General features: G+C 36.1%; 3 protein-coding genes across 3 annotated transcripts; all 3 read left to right on the top strand.

Moving 5' to 3' along the window:
* Positions 1-5167: 5167 nt before the first annotated feature.
* On the top strand, positions 5168-8339 carry LOTGIDRAFT_92538 (hypothetical protein; the record flags this gene model as incomplete). Its single annotated transcript, XM_009068095.1, has 3 exons — positions 5168-5232; positions 6467-6541; positions 6947-8339. Coding segments are annotated over 3 exons (1533 nt in total), but the record flags the coding sequence as incomplete, so codon positions are not given.
* A 3556-nt stretch (positions 8340-11895) lies between these two features.
* LOTGIDRAFT_169799 (hypothetical protein) lies at positions 11896-12767 on the top strand (the record flags this gene model as incomplete). Its single annotated transcript, XM_009068094.1, has 2 exons — positions 11896-12310; positions 12649-12767. 2 exons carry the CDS (start codon positions 11896-11898, stop codon positions 12765-12767), a joined length of 534 nt encoding a protein of 177 aa, XP_009066342.1.
* Positions 12768-12979: 212 nt separating this feature from the next.
* On the top strand, positions 12980-13138 carry LOTGIDRAFT_134240 (hypothetical protein; the record flags this gene model as incomplete). The annotated part of the gene is made up of 1 exon (XM_009068093.1): positions 12980-13138. A coding segment is annotated over one exon (159 nt), but the record flags the coding sequence as incomplete, so codon positions are not given.
* Between the last annotated feature and the right edge of the window lie 2519 nt (positions 13139-15657).

The raw sequence follows: 15657 nt of genomic DNA, 5'->3' as shown, positions 1-15657 counted from the left end.
CCCGAGAATATATATTTGAAAATAGATCTGTGTGTAGTGATTAAAAAATTCATTATCCATCAAAGAAATTCTTTCTGTTCTCTTTTTGTTCCATTCTTTCTTTATTACTTTTTCTTACATGCTTTTTAGTAGGTGAAATAAGTAAACTTTAATGTTTTAACATTACAGAAGGTTTTGAATAGCAATGCAGATATAAATAATACGTAGAATATATGGAATTGTTACTTATGCCTCTCAAAAACTAAAAGGAATAGGGGAGCTCAGGTCGAAGGGGGATTCAAAGCACCAAACTGTAAAAAATGTAAACTATCGTCTCCAAAGCAGCAATTTGGTCCAGCTATCTTGATTTCGCGGAGAATACGACTTCCTCACTATCAAAATAATATGTACAATGCATCCACATCTAATTGACATGTTTTGAGCGAAATTTTGAATTGCGACAGTGATAGCCATTGAAAGTTACTACTAGATGTACCTTAGAAGTACTATATTTGAATTTTTATATAATTTCAGATACCTCAGTGATACCAGTATCGAGAGAATTTCACATCAAGCCTTCTTTAAGTATACTCATATCAGGGAATTGTAAGTATTGATATTACAATACTTACACTTGTGTTCTCATGTTCCAGATCCTACGACTTATGCTCCCATGTTTAAATCTTACGACTTATGCTCCTATGTTTAAATCCTACGACTTATGCTCCTATGTTTAAATCCTACGACTTATGCTCCTATGTTTAAATCCTACGACTTATGCTCCTATGTTTAAATCCTACGACTTATGTTCCTATGTTCCAGATCTTAAGACTCTTGTTTCCTGCCATTAGGCATATGTTCTCATTTTCTAGATCATATAACTTATGCTTCTTTGAAACCTTATGTTCTCATGTTCGGATAATAACACCTGTGTCCTCATGTTCCAGATGATAAGACATATGTTCTCGTATTCTAGATACTAAGACGTATTTTGTGATGTTCCAGATCCTAATACTTATGTTCTCACATTTTTAATCATAATACTAATGTTCCCATGTTTTGATATTTAGCCATTATGTCATTTGCACGCCACGGTAAAGGTTTCAGATAGAAGTAAGGACTATAGATTCGATAAATGGCCTTCGAAATATTTGATTAAGCTATGATTTCTTTCTGAAATGTGCAAATAAAAACAAGAGTATATGAAATTGTCATTATCGGGCTTTCTGTCTTTCTTATCGACTCAGCTGCAAAATAAATACGGAAAATTCATGAGGTAAGAACCCAATGATAAATGCTTATTACGATTCTTGAGAATTGAAGTTGTTTCTTTTTCTTGTCAGATGTTGAATTAACCTTTATTATGATTTGTATCTGAAAACAAATTATTTTTAACTTTGACCAAATTTCTAGAAATAATTCTGTAGGTTAATAATTTGAGTGATCATCATGTCGGTTTTGGATCACTTTTTCTCATGTCTTTTTCTCATGTCTTTCAATTCAAGCCGACAGAAATTATCTCAAAGAATTTCCTCATATTTGGACAAGATGGAACTCATTAGAAAAAATCGTCATATGTTTGATGAAATTAAAAACTCGTTGTCCCATATTCCTGAACAAAATGGCTTCTGACGAGGCACAACAATATAAAAAGAAATCCGAACTTTTACTGACTAAAACAGTATTCTCTATTGCGTTCACAGATGGATACAAGGACATGAACATAGTCGGTGTCGCCAAACAATTTTGAAAGTGGAGAGGGAGGGGGGAGCAGAGCCGGGTCAGCCTTTTCTCTTTGGGGGCATCCCCCACCCTCTCTCGCTGAAACGCCATTGTATTAAGTCCAAAGCTCACGCTGTTCTGTTGGCATAAAGTTTCCCAATGTATCAAAGATCACCTTAGCTGAAAGTCTTTAGGAATGTTTCTACTATATTAGTAGGATATATACATTTGTACAAGTAATAGATTGGTACACAGAACTACGAGTCACTAATTGAATAATGGACGGAATATTTACCATTGTCTTCCTTTTCAATCAAAAAATTCAAATGCGTTCGAGTCTCTTGGTGATTTTGTGTTTACTAACAATTTACCTCATGGTCTCATTGAGACGGAAGACTGTATGTTAATGACGCTTCACTGCTCTATTTCATGGCTCTCGTTGCTCTATCTGTCTCAATCGCGTTTTATGGCCCACCAAAATGCCCATATAAGTTTAAAATCAAACGGGCGATGAAAATAATTAAAGGAATCATCTCGTTGTTCTTGGTTTTTGAACGTTTACAGAAAAATGTTTCCAGTATAGAGTGAAACGATGAACAAATTTTAGAAATGTCCTTTTTTTCAATTGTTTTTTTACCATTCACCATTCCTCGTTTTCACTTGGATTGAGCTACAGCTTAGCGATGTCTTGAACTCATAAATGTGTATTGATCAACTTGAGTAAATGTATAAGGACATACAGAAAGTTTGCTTTATCGGACAATAAGGTCTCTGATGGACTTTCTTGGTATTGGTAATTGTGTCAGTCATAACTCCATTATTTACTTGTTGTAACATTTTCATTGCAGACATATCCGAAATTTTACACGTTTGACAACCATAGAACCTGGTGCCTTCCGTAGTCTCACAAAACTTAGAATCTTGTAAGTATCAATGTTTATCCCCCATTAATGAATGGAATTAGATACCCCTGATTGCCAACCCGGGGGTACAAGAGAATCCTCATAATTCATGTTCTTGCATGAGATCTGAACCCAGGACCCCGTCAGACAATGACGTCGTCCAGCCTTAAGAGATTCACTTTAAGGTGAAACACAACTTAATCAGTATTTGATCTATTTTGCTTATGAGTTGAGGAGGGGGGGGGGGGGTTAGGGTTAGGGGGAGGGGGGGGGGGTTTACAGTTATGGTAGTCCAAAAATGTGGCAAGTGAATCTTTGTGAGCTTACTTCATCTATACGCCAGTTCAATTTTGATGATATTAACCTCCGTTTAAACTTGCTGTATTGATGAAGATTTTGTATCGGAAGTGTCGGCAACATACGTTGAGTCCTTGTCATTAAAGTTATATAAAGACTATATTATCAGTGTTTTTTTTCTGCTTACCCCAACCCCTTTCAAATTTATCACCATTCCCCTGTATACAACCAATCCGACGCCCCTATCTAAAGATTTATATAACTGTTACTGTATAATAACCATGTATAGATGTTACTGTAAGTTTCTATAGTAATTATATCTTGTAAAATTGGCTAGTCTGTTGCCTGTCACTATTATTAATTCTTTTTACAGATGGATTATAGACTGTTTACAATTAGCTAAAATAAAAATCGGTGCTCTAGGGTTATTTCAAGAATTAAATACTTTGTAAGTTGAGAATTTATTCTACAGTTTGAGCTATAATTCTTTATTCCCATTATGTTACGTGGGTCTTTGAAAAAGGATGCTTTCGTTTTGATATTGGCCCTTTGTTCACGAGAATCAAAGTTACATAAAGTCATTGGACATTCAATTCAATGTTTTCGGCCTGTAGTACAATACAACCCTGAAAGCTTTAAACCCCCGTGGTACGATCGAACAAGGGACAAGATTGTAAACAAGCTTGGCTGATTTCAACAGCGGTACAGAAACTTCGTTTAGTTGAAAAAAAAAGAAGAGAAATAACACTGTTGTCACGATGATACATCTGCTGTATATATTTCAAAACTATTTATATACTTTGTCCATTTCAGAAAAATAACTAAAAGTGGATTAGTAGAAGTGCCTGATTTTTCATTATTTGAAACGAAATCTAAAGAACACAATGGTACAATGTACGAAATGTAAGGAATTCTTATTTTATGTCATTACTGCTAGAAGTGTCTAACTGATATCATATAGCGATAACCGTCTCTCATGTTACCCTTCCGTAACCCCCTATGCCACTCTGAGTGTTTCAACCCGGGTCCCTTGGTATAGTTAATAGCTATTATCTGACCAAAGTAAAAATTCTTTTAAATTTGTTTCATTATATTTATGAAAGATGGAATAGTACTGTTAGTCTTAGAATGTCTGTGCTTTGATAAAAATATTAACATAAGTGCACATTTTGTCTTCAAACTTTGTTTTTACAGAGGCTCAATTTCACTTTTTTGGGTTGAAGTTTCTGGTAGAGAAATATGTTTATTATCAATGTAAACTGCAAAGACATTCTAAGACTAACAATACTGTTTTGAGACTGCTATTTCAATTCTTATTAAAAAAAACGCGGATAAAATTCAAAAAGCCATTTACTGTGCCCAAGACAATAATAGTGTTTATAGTCACCGCTATCATGAGAATAATTATGTGATGTCAGATATGCAACTTCCCGGACTAGTAGATTTGTTTGTTTGTTTATTGCAGCAAGTTTAACGAATGCAAAATATTTTTCGATAAGGCGTCGTTATTTTTGATAAGTCTAAGTTATGGCGACAATTCTGTGGTCGTAAGAACCCAATAATCAGGCTTGATATTTTAGATGTTAGATTTAGACTTTATGATCCTCTGTTATTGAATCGTATGATCTCTATAATGGATGGATATTAAAACTGTGTTTAATTTTCAGAGATTTATCATCAAATTCTATAGAAGTTATTAATTCTGGTGCTTTTAAATCTGTTAAAACCTGGTTACTGTAAGTGATGATATGTTCTCTATTGTACAATTTAAAGTGGAAGTATTTTATATCTTAATTTCAATAACGATGTTTTCATTTTCCAAACTCGGGTCCGTCTAAAGAGCGCAAGCAAGCACAAATAAGAGCAAAGAAGAGCACACAATGTCGATGCAGAAAATTAGCACTTCCACTTAAGAGCTTCTTACATTTCTTATTATTAAATGATTAAATTATAAAATTCAGATCTGATGGTCAATTTGAGCTTTATGCAATGCCGGGCCAGGCTTATATAAAGGTCGAGGGGAGGTGGCGCGGGGGGGGGGGGGGGGGGGACAACACGCCTACTACCAACCCCTTAAACGTTCGTGAGTGCATATAATATGTTGTAGCTTCTGTATAGTTTACGTACATTGACGACAAAACAAACTACTCAAACTTTAAACCAAACTTCATTAAAATAGTAAAAAAATGATTTACGACCTGATTTCTCAGTGAGAGCATGAAGACCGGAATAAGTCGGCATTTAGCTTTTAATTACATTCCAGGCGATTAGAGAATAACGACGTGAAAGAAATAAAAGACAGAGCATTTGCAGGATCCAATATTGCCAAGCTGTAAGTTAATTGTTCTGCATTCCATCATATTGCTTGATATCTTTATTACATCTTAACAGTGTCAAGATATTACGAATGTGTCTTATACCTTGACTTATATTTGCCTCTTTTCTTCCATGTTTACCATATTAAGCTATTGCGAATTGGTCTCAAACCTTGACTGCAATAGCCACCTTTCTTGTATTACGGAAGTGCAGCGATTTGATTGGATTGTACGCTACCGAATAAAGCCAATCAGAGCCCTCGTTCACATTCACAACCAAATTGTTTACAGTTTTTCTGTCGGGGGCTCTGATTGGCTGTATTTGCAAGTGAACAATCCAATAAAATCGATGCATTTACGATCTTCCCTGATAATAGAATAGTGGCGAAGCAATCAAGGTAGTAAACACAATTCGTTATAGCTTAACATTATGAAGATGTATTTATTAGTACTAAGCAGCTAATAAATAGAGAACAGGAAATGTTCCATTTCATTTTTATTTCGTTTGGATTTCTCTTAGTATTTTTGAAAGCAGTTTGTGGTTTATTATGAAAAAACTATTATTGTATTGAGTAATTTCTAAGATCGTTTTATTTAGTTTATTATTTAACAGTTTTGTATTGCGTGATAAGAAAACTTTTTACCTTTGTTCATGAATTTTATTCATCAATTTGTCAAGAATCACGACTCCAAGTCGGTCCGTGATTTCACGCCTTCCAAATGTCAGGGGCGTTATGTTTCATTTTATGTATTATATTCCATGGAAGTACATTTAGGTCGCCCATGTCACAGATTTTATATGTTATAAGCTTAAATATATTTGGATCTGGTCCTTCAAGACAAGACAGGACAGAGGCTTATATTTATTAGTCTCTGATGCCCAGACTATTCCCGTCTATGACGAGCATCGTTCGTAGAAGCTGTACGTAGACAAAGCGGGACTGGATGATAGAGGATAATATTTATAAGCTTTTCTTTAATATTGCAAGGAGCTGCAGTGGCTCTTTAAATACTTGTGCCTCTAGGATGGGGAAAAACGCAGACCTTGTGTGCTACAGGATGTACACACTATAGATCTCTCTACAGTTGAAAATGGCAAATTTGGTTATTGTTGTTGTCCAGGAAAAATGCCCCTCATTACACACTGCATGGCGTTGCAAGATTTCAATGGCACAATCAGGTGAAGAAAAGTAGGATGTAAAAGTATAATATTGCAAGGTTTCACGGTATAAATTTTAAATTTATTTTCAGTGATTTCAAAAACAATCCGGATTTGGAGATTCTTGGAGATCTAGCTTTTGATGGAATACAAGATTTGAGATCACTGTAAGTTAGCTTAATAAACTGGGGCCTTATTCTCGAAAACTTAACTCAGATATAATCCAGAGATTAAGAAATACAATAATCTCATTAGATGATGAAAATAAATGTTAATGATTGACCTTTCAGATGACGTAGTATTCGAGAAAAAGGCCCCTGTTCCGAAAGCGACATGTATTACGGATACAAAATTCAGCTCAGGACAGCTAGGTCTTTAAATGGAAATAAACTCTCTATTAGAATTAGGGCATTTATACTAAAAGTGTCGTTTTTTTTCAATTGTGTATATTAAATCCAACTAGATCCGCCTTCCATTGAAACTCATCAATGTGTACTACGGCCTTGCACTCTGCATGCTTGTATATTCAAGCGACTTTACGATTGTTTCTATTTTGTTTTCGTTTATTACAGGAATTTATCCAAGACGAGAGTATCGTATCTACCAACCGTTGGCCTTTCAACTGTCGAGGATCTAAATCTGGAGAACACACCAACTTTACAAATCTTTCCGAGTGTTCTGAAGTTTTCTCATATAAGAATTGCCCGCCTTACTTATGCCCATCATTGCTGTGCTTTCAAGCATCCAGATAAACAGGATCCGCAACTTTGGAAAGCTTTCGAGTTTCAGGAAACCGTGAGGAAAAAATGCGAAGCTCAAAGACCAACTGCTGTCAATCCGGGAGTACCAATAACAGAATGGGCTGTAGGCGGAGCTTGGGATTCTTCGGATCCTTTTCCAAGCAAAAACTTATCTGAAGATGACGCAAGTAACGGCAACGATGGGTTTTTCTCCGACGTACCAACACTGAACGCTAATAACACAATTAACATTGTCGCCTGTGGAAAGATAGCACATGCGTACAGTGAAGTTGTGTGTACTCCTCAACCTAACGCTTTTAACCCTTGTGAGGACGTTATGGGCTATGAATGGTTACGCATTGTGGTGTGGTTTGTCCTTCTGGCCGCTCTTCTTGGTAACCTCGTGGTCATACTGGTGATCATCACTGGAGGAAGCAAGATGACCGTGCCCAATTTTCTAATGTGTAATTTATCTGTTGCAGATTTTTTAATGGGTCTTTATTTGCTCCTTATTGCGTCCATGGATGTCCATTCTCTTGGAGAATATTTCAACCATGCTATAACTTGGCAGAATGATGGCGGATGCCAGGTAGCTGGATTCTTAACAGTGTTTGCCAGCGAGTTGTCGATCTTCGTTTTAACCGTTATTACTATTGAAAGATGGTATGCTATAAGCTATGCCATGTATGCCAAGAAACTGAAACTTCGCCAGGCATCTTTACTCATGCTACTTGGTTGGGGCTATGCGACATTTATGGCATCGTTACCATTAATGGGCATCAGTGGTTATGGCACAGTCAGTATTTGCCTACCAATGGAAGCAAATGATCTTCTTGATAAGAGTTACATCTGTTCCTTACTGATTTTAAATGGAGTTGCTTTCATCGTTATTTGCTGTTGTTACGTGAATATTTATTTTAATGTACAACAAAATAACACCACCGCCAGAACAAATGATGCCACCATTGCTAAACGTATGGCTATTCTCGTGTTCACAAATTTTGTATGTTGGGCACCTATTGCCTTTTTTGGCCTCACTGCTTCTGCTGGATTTCCTCTCATTGATATCACCAACTCTAAAATACTACTCGTCTTCTTCTACCCTTTAAATTCATGTGCCAATCCTTTTTTATATGTAATCTTGACGAAACACTTCAGAAAGGATGTGTTTATCTTGTTGGGAAAATACGGGGTCTGTACAGAGAGAGCCAATCGATACAAGGAGATGTACACATGGTCGAAGTCAATGTCACAGTCCCGAAACAACGGTCTTCACCTACATCACAATCAACATCACGCTTCTGATGTTTCTTGCATCACGCATGTCACACACGTCACGCATATCCACAAAGGTTCAAAGATTTTATTGAAAGGCACGTCACTATTGGGTGGATCCGGTAATGGTTCAAGTCACACCAAGCAGTCACAGTCTGCGAGAATCCAGGCTATGGATCAAAATCCAAACACTAATGGCGCCTGGTCTAACAACGATAAAAACAAGGAACGAAAGCTCTGCACTGTTCCTGAATCTAGTCCAGTCTGCGACGAGTACGACTGCGAGACAATATTAGATGGTACTGAAGGTCTGAAAGATATATTCGAAGCCAGAGGAACGGACAGAGTCCGCAGTGCCAGTGAATATGTCATCCTGTATCCACCATGCCAGAAAGATTCCAGACGAAGAACTGGACGATATGACAAGCAATCTAGTTTAGATACGACCATCAGTAGTGGTACTGAAACATCGTACCTGAGCGATTCATCGTGGAGAAATAGTGTCGATGTGGACAAAATCCATATTCATGATCGACAAAATGGTGGACAAAATGGCGATGATTCCGGTCGAAAGAAATCAGCATCCACACAAGGTTCTGGTGAGAAAAAATCTAAATTAAAAATATGTTCAGAGGAATCGTCGACCGTTTGTCCGAGTAGCGACGAGGAAGATATGGAATACAACAAGGCATTGCTTTAATCGTACAGGAACATCCATTCCTTGTGGTTAAAATTGGTGAGAACATTTCGGTGATTAACTAGTCTACGGACGTGTATATATCATGGACATTTTTAAGTCAGGCTCTCGTATCACAAACAAATCTAGAAATTAAAAATTTTCAAACCATATATCATCCACCTTCACAATGTCAACCTTTCACTTCAACTTCTACCTTGACTACAATAGCCACATTGCCACCTTTCACAGAATACAGCTATTTGATTGGATCATACGCGAGCGAATACAGCCCATCAGAGGCCTAATAATGTAAACATGTAAATGTAAATGGCTGAGTGTTTACAGACGTTCTGTATTTGCTAGCATACAGTCGAATTAAATCGCTGCATTAACAAATTTCTGTGACACAGTCAATGTAGTAGACACAGTTCGTAATTTCTTGACCTTGACCTTGTGAAGTTGTATATCATGTTAACTACCATTGATTCTAAGATGTTTTTTGAGAAACGAGACCGAGATGTGTTCGTCAAGAAAAAACAAAAATTCGTTGATATCTTTTTCCCGGTTGGACACTTTTATTCGGTATTCTAGCCTTGCTAATCTGTCCCAAATTATTGATCTATGGCGGACAGGTAAAGTACTTTTCATTTATATGTTATAGAATTGTCATATTTGTTACATGCTTGTTGTCATATTGAAAAATTATATTTTTAAAAATAATGTCTTTCTTTTGGTTTGAAATTATTAAGGTTATAAGAATGACAATGGGGCCATTTTTGTGATGTGTAAGTACGTGCACACTGGAGGAGCAAGGAAAGACACTGATAGAGATTTTCTCTCATGTTCAAAGGGCCAGTTTGCTTTGATCATTCGAGCTCCATTTCAAAAAGGTTGTCCTGCTATTTACCGCGCGAAAAATTGGCCTTGCTAATATTATGGGTTAGTAAATTTAATACAACGGAACGAAACTATTGAATTTGGAGGAATATTTGGGCAGTTTCTAAACTAACAAATCTGTTTCGTTTCATTTTGTGCATCGACTATCTCTCTAAATTTAATAGTATTGTTTATTTGTACACGTTTTGTAATCCAAAATAATGTCCATTTTCGCTCCAGAGGCTTACGTTACTTTCAGTTTGTGCGAATGGAATTTTATACCATACAAACCAACACACACGTCTACACACTCACTACATGACACTATTTTCAGTTATTATAAGATAACCAGAGTAATCTATAGCCTATTCATACTCTATATTATAATATGACAGAATTTTCCTTTTTCTATGAGATAAACAAAATAATATATATTAGACTGATGAAATGTTTTCGTGAAATTTCACATTCAAATTAACACATAATTATCAAACAATTATCGAGATTATTCAGATAAAGATACAGATAGGGCCTATTTAAGGCCTAATAATGATAAATAACTACCTGGTTTGGTAAAACATAATACTACAACATTCAAAAACCAAACGTCTATCCCGAGACTCGCTGTATAATTGGGGTACAAATCATTTTTAGAGTGCTATTATATGCCATGGCATAAAAACTAAAAATATATTTGTACATAGCCAGGGTTATGATTGTTATCAATTACAATAAAAAGAGCGGAATGCTGAGTTTACAAACCTAAAAACCTTTACCAAACAAACCACTCGCAATTTATCAGCATCTCACAGCATGGGGAATTAAGTAATGCGTGCACACAAGAGATCGGCTGGTTAATCATCAGCAAAAATAAGGATTGCGACTTGTTGCTCTGATGGACCAAAACACTTATCGAAACATATTCTGAACGAATTTTGTTTATCAAGGGAAATAACCACGTACTATTTACCATAGCTCCGGCCTCTGACTATTACTTTAGTTTTTACTATATTTTGTAGGTCAACAAAGAAATTATTCAATGCAAATTTTACTTTAGATTACTGGATTAGTATAGCTTGGTGCATCAAAGAATTCAATAGTTATCGGAGAAAATCTCTATAATTGAAGAAAAATAAATGACCATGGAGACATATATTATTGAGGCTTTTATTCAAACACTACTGCATGAAGATATTACTGCTAGAGGGATTGTTCAATGATCAGATTCTAGACAGGATCCTCACGAACACAGGAAGTTATTCTAGTTAACCTCATACCTAAAAAAAATCATTTCATTGGAAAGATTTCTCGCTGGTATCCTCAGTGATTTCGCTTACTTGGAACATAAGCGCTGAGTCGGATTTGAATACGAAAAATCCATATCCGAAAGGCATATCGTCATAATAGATACACAGCCGGATACTATTACTATATCAATAATAAATTTCAATAAAAAGAGGCCCAAAAACCTTACGATTCATCATAACGTCAAGGCATTGTTCCTATGACGTCATATCGATTGTCATCACTGATTGTTCTGAATTTCAACAGAAACGGCAGAATTTTCACTTTCTCTCACAATTTTGACAACATTATCAAATAATCCTGATAATTTTCAAGATTTTTGTGAATTAAGGTGAGTTTTTAACATTTCTTTATTGTGTTCCTGTTATTTTAGAAATTTCGTCCAAGGTTTTGATGTTTTTGTAACACTTCCAACGCTTTTGAAAATCTTATGTCCTTGGTGTTTTAGAAACTTTATATCTTGAAAAAGTATTTTGAAAATTACCATATCTCATTCTAAACAAGTAAATTTCAAATTTTAAGAAACATTTTACTGAAATCTTCGATTGTTTATTTTCTTTCAGTAGTCATGTTTACGATAATTTCAAAATTTCCATCTGAATCAGAAGTTCCTGAAGTAGGAATGTTTAGACGGAGTCCAGCTGAAATGATGAGAGATTTTGCAAGACAAAATCTACAATTGGACGCGTCCAGAAATGATGAACCAAGCTCTGGAGATCCAGCAACACGACATGGGAATGATACACGTAGTGAAAAGTCACCCGTTTTGACTAATGGTTCATTACGTCAACTGCAGTCTACGAAAACGGAAACAGAAACGTCTGAGAATGTTCCAGTCGGATCTGATGACGGACTGGTGAAGAAATTACGACAAAAGAATCTATATTTAGATTTATCACAATATGTTATACCACAGATACTTGCTCTGGTTTTCTCCAAATACGTCATCAACAGACCTGAGGTTCACGGTGATTCCATTGACATTAAAGATGAATCCAAAGACGTTATGAAAGTCCCGGATGTCCATTTAGATAATACAGAAGGGAATGGAAACATAAAACGTTAGTATACTGTGAAATATTTATTAAGTTTCCATCTGACACGGCTAGTGGACAAGACTGTCCCCGAGGTCATTCTTCAATATATTCTTGAGTCCAGATCCAAAAACTGAGTCCAAGTCCGATAACTGAATGCGAGAGCCTTTGTCTATAATAAATACTGTGATGGTATCACCAGCAAGGAAGGACATGCCCACATTTACGGAACATCTGATGCTATTCTGGGTTAGCCATCTCAACATCCCATAAGGAGAGTCAAAAGTCTTTATTTTTCAAAAATCTCCACCTAATACTCTCTTTGAGTAATTTGTTTCAGAATATGAAATATTTTATCATTTCAGAAAAGAAACCATCAAGATTTCAAAGATTAAGACGAAGTTTACAAGATTTAAAGAAAAGAGTAACTCGACCTTTTACACTTTTAACAGGCTGTTTCAACTCTAAACAAAACAGAGAATAAAATAGAATTGATAACTTGACGGAATACTGTTTATATTTTGAGATGGAATATTTATATTTTTATATTACCTATTGGACATTTTTATTTTGGATTAAAGTATATTTCTTAATTAGCATCCTTTTCTTTGATAAACCATAAAAATGCAAGGATTACCAAGCTACAGAAAGCACAAGGCCCCAACTCTAGACAAAGCCATGACTTTAGACAAGTAAGCACAAGATCCCAACTCTAGACAAAACCATGACTTTAGACAAGGAAGCACAAAGGTCCCAACCCTAGACAAAACCGTGACTTTAGACAAGGAAGCACAAGATCCCAACTCTAGACAAAACCATGACTTAAGACAAGGAAGTACAAGGCCCCAACTCTAGACAAAACCATGACTTAAGACAAGTAAGCACAAGGCCCCAACTCTAGACAAAGCCATGACTTTAGACAAGGAAGCACAAGGCCCCAACCCTAGACAAAGCCATGACTTTAGACAAGGAAGCACAAGGCCCCAACCCTAGACAAAGCCATGACTTTAGACAAGGAAGCACAAGATCCCAACTCTAGACAAAACCATGACTTTAGACAAGGAAGCACAAGATCCCAACTCTAGACAAAACCATGACTTTAGACAAGTAAGCACAAGATCCCAACTCTAGACAAAGCCATGACTTTAGACAAGTAAGCACAAGATCCCAACTCTAGACAAAACCATGACTTTAGACAAGGAAGCACAAGATCCCAACTCTAGACAAAACCATGACTTAAGACAAGTAAGCACAAGGCCCCAACTCTAGACAAAACCATGACTTTAGACAAGTAAGCACAAGATCCCAACTCTAGACAAAACCATGACTTTAGACAAGTAAGCAAAAGATCCCAACTCGAAACAAAACCATGACTTTAAACAAGGAAGCACAAGGCCCCAACTCTTGACAAAGCCATGACTTTAGACAAGGAAGCACAAGATCCCAACTCTAGACAAAACCATGACTTTAGGCAAGTAAGCACAAGATCCCAACTCTAGACAAAGCCATGACTTTAGACAAGTAAGCACAAGATCCCAACTCTAGACAAAACCATGACTTTAGACAAGTAAGCACAAGACCCCAACTCTAGACAAAACCATGACTTTAGACAAGTAAGCACAAGGCCCCAACTCTAAACAAAACCATGACTTTAGACAAGTAAGCACAAGGCCCCAACTCTAGACAAAACCGTGACTTTAGACAAGTAAGCACAAGTCCCAACCCTAGAAAAAGCCATGATTTTAGACAAGCAAGCACAAAATCCCAACTCTAGAAAAATGAAGTGGAGGACTTCATTGTTATGAAAATTAATAACTTTTCTACTCTCTTAGAAAGAAGAGTTCTAAACAGAAAGATGACTCTTGTCAAGACTGAGCTAAGTTTTAGACCACAAATACCACGTACGTATAAAGTGATAAAATAGTAATATTACAACAGCTTTCAACTGATTTTAATGAAATTTGGTGTGATCCTTTATATGGATGAGATCCTAGTCAAGTTTGAATTTGACGATAATTCGATGAACGGTTTTTGAGTTATTGCCCTTGACTTAAGAAAAACGCGTCAATATTTGTTTATGAATAGAAAAGACTACAGTTTTCAACTGATTTTTTTGAAATTTGGTGTCATCATCTATACTGATGAGATCTTGAGGATTTTTCGATGAATAGTTTTTGAGATATTGCCCTTGACTTAGATAAAATGCACAAACCCCTAGCCCTAGACAGAGTGATCACAATTCAAAGGTCTTAGACAGAACTATTACATGTCCCTGGCCCTAGACAGAGCGATCACAAGTCCCTGGTCTTGAACAGAACAATAACAAGTCTTTGACCTTAAACAGAGCGATAACAAGTACCTGAGACAAGGCAGGTACATGGCCATGACTGCTCTTATTTGGATGAATGATAACTGTTAACGCTACACAGTGTACAATGAATAACAATATTAAGGCCAGTGGCATCAATCTAGGCTACAGTAGGGAAGTAACTCTCTTCCGATTTTATGATTTCGAGTTGTCTTTAATCTTTATAGCTAGTATAAATTTGCCACTGCGGTTCCTAGTATAATTCAAGAGTAAAGTTTTGTTATTCCAAACGAAGAGAGACCAAAAAATACTTCGAAATCTGGATAGCGTCAAGGCATTGTTCCTATGACGTCATATCGATTGTCATCACTGATTGTTCTGAAGTTCTACAGAAACGGCAGAATTTTCACTTTCCCTCACAATTTTGACAACATTATCAAATAATCCTGATAATTTTCAAGAATTTTGTGAATTAAGGTGAGTTTTTAACATTTCTTTATTGTGTTCCTGTTATTTTAGAAATTTCGTCCAAGGTTTTGATGTTTTTGTAAAACTTCGAACGGTTTTGAAAATCTTATGTCCTTGGTGTTTTAGAAACTTTTGTTAACTTTATATCTTGAAAAAGTATTTTGAAAATTACCATATCTCATTCTACACAAGTAAATTTCAAATTTTAAGAAACATTTTACTGAAATCTTCGATTATTTCTTTTCTTTCAGTAGTCATGTTTACGATAATTTCAAAATTTCCATCTGAATCAGAAGTTCCTGAAGTAGGAATGTTTAGACGGAGCCCAGCTGAAATGATGAGAGATTTTGCAAGACAAAATCTACAATTGGACGCGTCCAGAAATGATGAACCAAGCTCTGGAGATCCAGCAACACGACATGGAATTGATACACGTAGTGAAAAGTCACCCGTTTTGACTAATGGTTCATTACGTCTACTGCAGTCTACGAAAACGGAAACAGAAACGTCTGAGAATGTTCCAGTCGGATCTGATGACAGACTGGTGAAGAAATTACGACAAAACAATCTGTATTTAGATTTATCACAGTATGTATAC

Source organism: Lottia gigantea, assembly GCF_000327385.1.
Source record: "Lottia gigantea unplaced genomic scaffold LOTGIsca_89, whole genome shotgun sequence".
Lineage (NCBI taxonomy): Eukaryota > Metazoa > Mollusca > Gastropoda > Lottiidae > Lottia > Lottia gigantea.
The sequence above is the reverse complement of the archived record's forward strand: the minus strand, read 5'-3'. Positions and strand labels throughout refer to the sequence as shown.